The 4,444-nt window shown below is 38.6% G+C and overlaps 1 protein-coding gene across 1 annotated transcript; it reads left to right on the plus strand.

The window, feature by feature from the left end:
• Nucleotides 1–1,291: 1,291 nt before the first annotated feature.
• On the plus strand, nucleotides 1,292–3,587 carry LOC130137575 (protein ROOT HAIR DEFECTIVE 3-like). The gene is made up of 7 exons (XM_056309179.1): nucleotides 1,292–1,337; nucleotides 2,307–2,458; nucleotides 2,683–2,744; nucleotides 2,829–2,922; nucleotides 3,236–3,306; nucleotides 3,419–3,482; nucleotides 3,564–3,587. The coding sequence occupies exons 1-7, from the start codon at nucleotides 1,292–1,294 to the stop codon at nucleotides 3,585–3,587; spliced, it is 513 nt and encodes a 170-aa protein (XP_056165154.1).
• The last annotated feature ends 857 nt before the right edge of the window (nucleotides 3,588–4,444 follow it).

Raw genomic sequence — 4,444 nt, forward strand, 5'->3', positions numbered from 1 at the left:
TTGTCTTGGCGGCATGGTTCTCTCCTCCAAAGCTCTGATACCAAATGATGTAGCCTGGTGTAGGCTACTCGAACGTTAGGATCGGGAGAGTGACTTGCACACGTGGAACAGGATGAACAGTAATTACAGTCCTGCGCAAGCTCGGGAAAATGGATGTAACTTCGTCAATACAGATCGGAATGACCTGATTCCAAAGCCAAATGAACAAAGACTTCTGGATTGACAATTTCTCTGTTTTGAGTTTTCTCAAATAAGCACTATAGGAAGGACGAAATCGGGGTGGAAGTGGACGGATGTAAATGGACAGAACAGAGGAAAAGATAGAACTTCGTTGGTTGCTCAAAATGATGTAGCCTGGTGTAGGCTACTCGAACGTTAGGATCGGGAGAGTGACTTGCACACGTGGAACAGGACGAACAGTAATTACAGTCCTGCGCAAGCTCGGGAAAATGGATGTAACTTCGTCGATACAGATCGGAATGACCTGATTCCAAAGCCAAATGAACAAAGACTTCTGGATTGACAATTTCTCTGTTTTGAGTTTTCTCAAATAAGCACTATAGGAAGGACGAAATCGGGGTGGAAGTGGACGGATGTAAATGGACAGAACAGAGGAAAAGATAGAACTTCGTTGGTTGCTCTTCCAGGCCTCCAAGGAAGTGGATAGGGCACCGATTCTTCTAGATCGATGACTGCAACTCTTCAAGGATGCAGATTTTGAAAACCTCCGACTCTTCAAGGACGGAGTGAAAACTCTTCTAGGTTTTCGGGAGTATGAACTCTTCAAGGTTCACGATAATTGCTTTATGCAAAATCTTCATTAATCCAATTCGTCTGTCGAATACATAAAGTAGATGGTCTTTTATAGCCAAAGAAAAAAAAATGAAAAGACTTAAGCAAATGAAGAGACTAAAGAGCATTAAAGACCCTAGAAAACATAAAACATTAAAGAACTTAGAAACTATAAACTAGATAAATGTCCAACGTCTTCTTGATCATCCCAAAGTATCTTTTAGGCTTCCAATGTATAGGGAAAGACAAGGACTTTATTGTGGCATGGACTCGTGGATGAAACTCTTGGTCTTCGAATTGTGTCCCTTCAATATCTTCAAGACTGGTCGAGCGACTTGTCGAGCTCGGATGCGGGCTGATCTCCTTGGTCGAGTGAGCTCGTCTTCGATGCGGGCAGCATTATCAATCTGGCCTGCATCACATCCTTTTGTTAGGCTATGCACCTATGAATGATTCAAGTGATCCATATACTTATTTCGTACTTGTTTCATTGTTTGTAATGGCGTTCTTGACAAAAAACAATATTTTAGAATCGATTGAGGTGGGTACAGTTGAGTTTGTAGTATGTTGTGATCCATATTCTTTATCATGATTGAAGTCTCTGGTTGCAACATCTTTTTATCGCTTCAATTGACTCGTGATTGTTGGTTTGCGTATAATTAGGTATCCTCGTAATTGTTGCTTGGTCTTCAGGTGCTTCGCTCGTAATGTCGAATTAATGCATCTGCTGGTTTTTATGCAATCAGTTAGATGAAGACGTAATTTATTATTTAATATTCTAACACTCCTCATGCGTAGTTTAGTCTAGTCATTTTGCCTAATAATAAGCGTGTACATAAATAATTAGAAAGGCAAATGGGAACTCAGGACCTCTAGGTCTGATATAATGTGAGATTTTGTGGGATCACCCCCAACTGTCATAAATCTGTTCTAAAAGCTGTTAGTTGAATGTTTATTATTTAATATTCTAACACAGCATAACTGTTTCCTCCCAATTTCGGATCGTGTTTGTTGCTGTGTTAGCTCGGTCTCTGGGAAGGCAATTGCAAGGGCTGAAAAGTTTTAAGGCTTTATTTTCCTCAATGATAATTTCGGCTCTCGAAAACCCATGGAAGAGAGCTTTAGTCATTTGAAGCTATAAGAGTGACTCTGAAGATTAAGAAGTTTCTTCGCTAGTACCCTTTTATTTGTGTTGCAAAGGGTAGCTGATGACAATAATCACGGTGTTAGTGTAACAGGCTATCAATATAATCATGTCCCAAGCACTATAAAGATTATTTCTAGATTATTGTTGACAGAGACAGGGATTAATTCACTTCCTTCATCATTAGGAGAAATATGTTATCAATAAAATTGTTGAAATAATGAAATCAACCTCTTGGTACTTCTCGTCATTTCGATAGGATCCTAGGTTTTCATTCTTGATTACGAGTTTTTATAGTAGTCTTGTCTACTCTAGACACAGTGTACAGGCTTATCAAATCACTCTCTTTTTGACTTGCTAATCTGAACAGGTAATTCTGGTGAATGTTCTTCTGCTCAGCTAATTGATCGAGATGGCACATTTAATGTCGACGGACTGGAAAATTTCATCAAGGAGGTCAAATTGAGGGACTGTGGCCATTCATACGCCGTAGTCTCCACCATGGGTCCTCATATTAGTGGTGTGTATTTACTCCCAATAACTTAGCTTTGGATTTTGCTTCTCTTGCTAGAAATGGATTAGATCAAAACTTTTTGTAAGGTTCTTGTAAGGGCTGTGAAATGATTTCAAGTTGCTCAAATTCAGTTTAATTCTTTTATTTTGTTTCATGTTCATGAATCTTTTCTTTTGCCTTCATAAGAGATTCAAACTTATTCTATTGTTGTGTATAATATCAAACATGGAAGAGTACGCTGTTAAATCATCTATTTGGCACCAACTTTAGCGAGATGGATCATTTTAAAGGGAGGCATGTCTACAAACCAACTGTTTAGCTCACTCTTATGAAGTATTTGGATTCGGAAAGTGCAAAACCAGTTTGGTATTTTTCCAGGTCCCAAACCACCAAAGGTATATGGATGGCAACAGCTGCCAGCATGGAACCGTGTACCCTGGTTATGGACTTGGAGGGAGCTGGAGAAGGAGAGGTATATTTACTAGATGATTTTACATGGATATATAATAGCTTATTTTGTCTATGTTTAACTGCTTATTTTTATCCATAAGTAATTGCCAATTCTATTTTTTGTACATGTTGAAAGATAATTTGTGCATCGGGTAGCTGCTGTATTATCTTTAACTTGCTTTTCCACTTTTGTATGTCTTTGCTCATCTTACCAACCCAGAAGATTGATTTATTGTGTGGCTGATGCTCATTGAAACTCACCTGATTCACACTTGGTTTGAGTAAGCAGCAATTAGCATCCTCACAGCTTCTTAACCAGTGTCATTTTTATTCAGGACAATACTGCTTTTGAAAAGCAGAGTGCTCTTTTCGCTTTGGCTGTCTCCGATATAGTGCTCATAAACATGTGAGGCTTTTGCTTTGCTCTAGTGAGATACCGTTTCTGTTGCTGCAATTTTATCTACGAGGTTGTTGTTTTAGTATTTTCCTAGTGCCCTTTTTACACATCTTTTTCGTAGGTGGTGTCAAGATATTGGCCGTGAAAAAGCTGCCAGCAAGCCTCTTCTGAAAACTGTATTCCAGGTATTTCTTGTCCTCTTGCGTTAAGATAAGCTAAATGTTTAGTTCTAAGAGTTAATGATAAACTTGTGACTTTTCTTGAAGGTCATGATGCGATTGTTTAACTAAGAATTGTACTTAGTTAAAAAGAGGACATTTTACAATTTGATGTTGCATTATATAAATGCAAAAGAGAGGTTGGCCATTGTTCTGTAAAATTTTCAGACATCAGTTTATAGGGTTGTTAGACTCTCCATCTTTTAGCTCCATGTGGGGAGGCAGACAACTCTCGACGGTTGTTTGAGATTCTTCAAACCCAGGACCATGGTTGGCACTTTAATGCTGCTAAGAAAATGGGACTGGAAATTTACAGAGACTTGCAGAGAGACTGCCACAGGCTTGAACACCAGCTTTGGGGATTCAAGCGTGCACTTGCTTCCCTGTCATCCAGTGCAATTATGGTAGCCAATCAGGCTGAAACTCTTGACAGATTTATACAAGCACACTGGTGCTTTTGTTTGCCTAATTGAGTTCATGAATAGGGTGATGCAACACCAGTAGCGCATCAGTAAAGTAATATGAGAATAATTGGGCATAAGCAGGTGGGGCAAGGCAAAATACTACCATAGACTCGCAAAACCATTACCAAAAGTTTAAAATGATCACAAAGATCTAAAAAATTGTCCATCGCTAGGGCGATCAATGGCTTACGAAATGAGTATAAAGGAGTACTATTCATCCATAAAAAGTAGCATTTGAAGATATCTCTACGCTAGAGCAATGTGTGATGTTACTCCTTTGCACACATTTAAAAAAGAAAATATTCCAGATGCTCAGTTCTCAAAGATATCAAAGTGACATACCTTCCTCTTAGCAGGTACAGATAGGTGCTTAGCTGGCTTAGGGAAGGAATCTAATCTGTAGAAAATAAATTAACAGAATCATAGGATGTAAAAAATTATTTTTTAAGTCACTTTTAATTATTC

The sequence above is a fragment of the Syzygium oleosum genome, unplaced genomic scaffold (genome assembly GCF_021117445.2).
Source record: "Syzygium oleosum isolate NSW1041296 unplaced genomic scaffold, Sole_v2.1 Sole_v2.03, whole genome shotgun sequence".
Lineage (NCBI taxonomy): Eukaryota > Viridiplantae > Streptophyta > Magnoliopsida > Myrtales > Myrtaceae > Syzygium > Syzygium oleosum.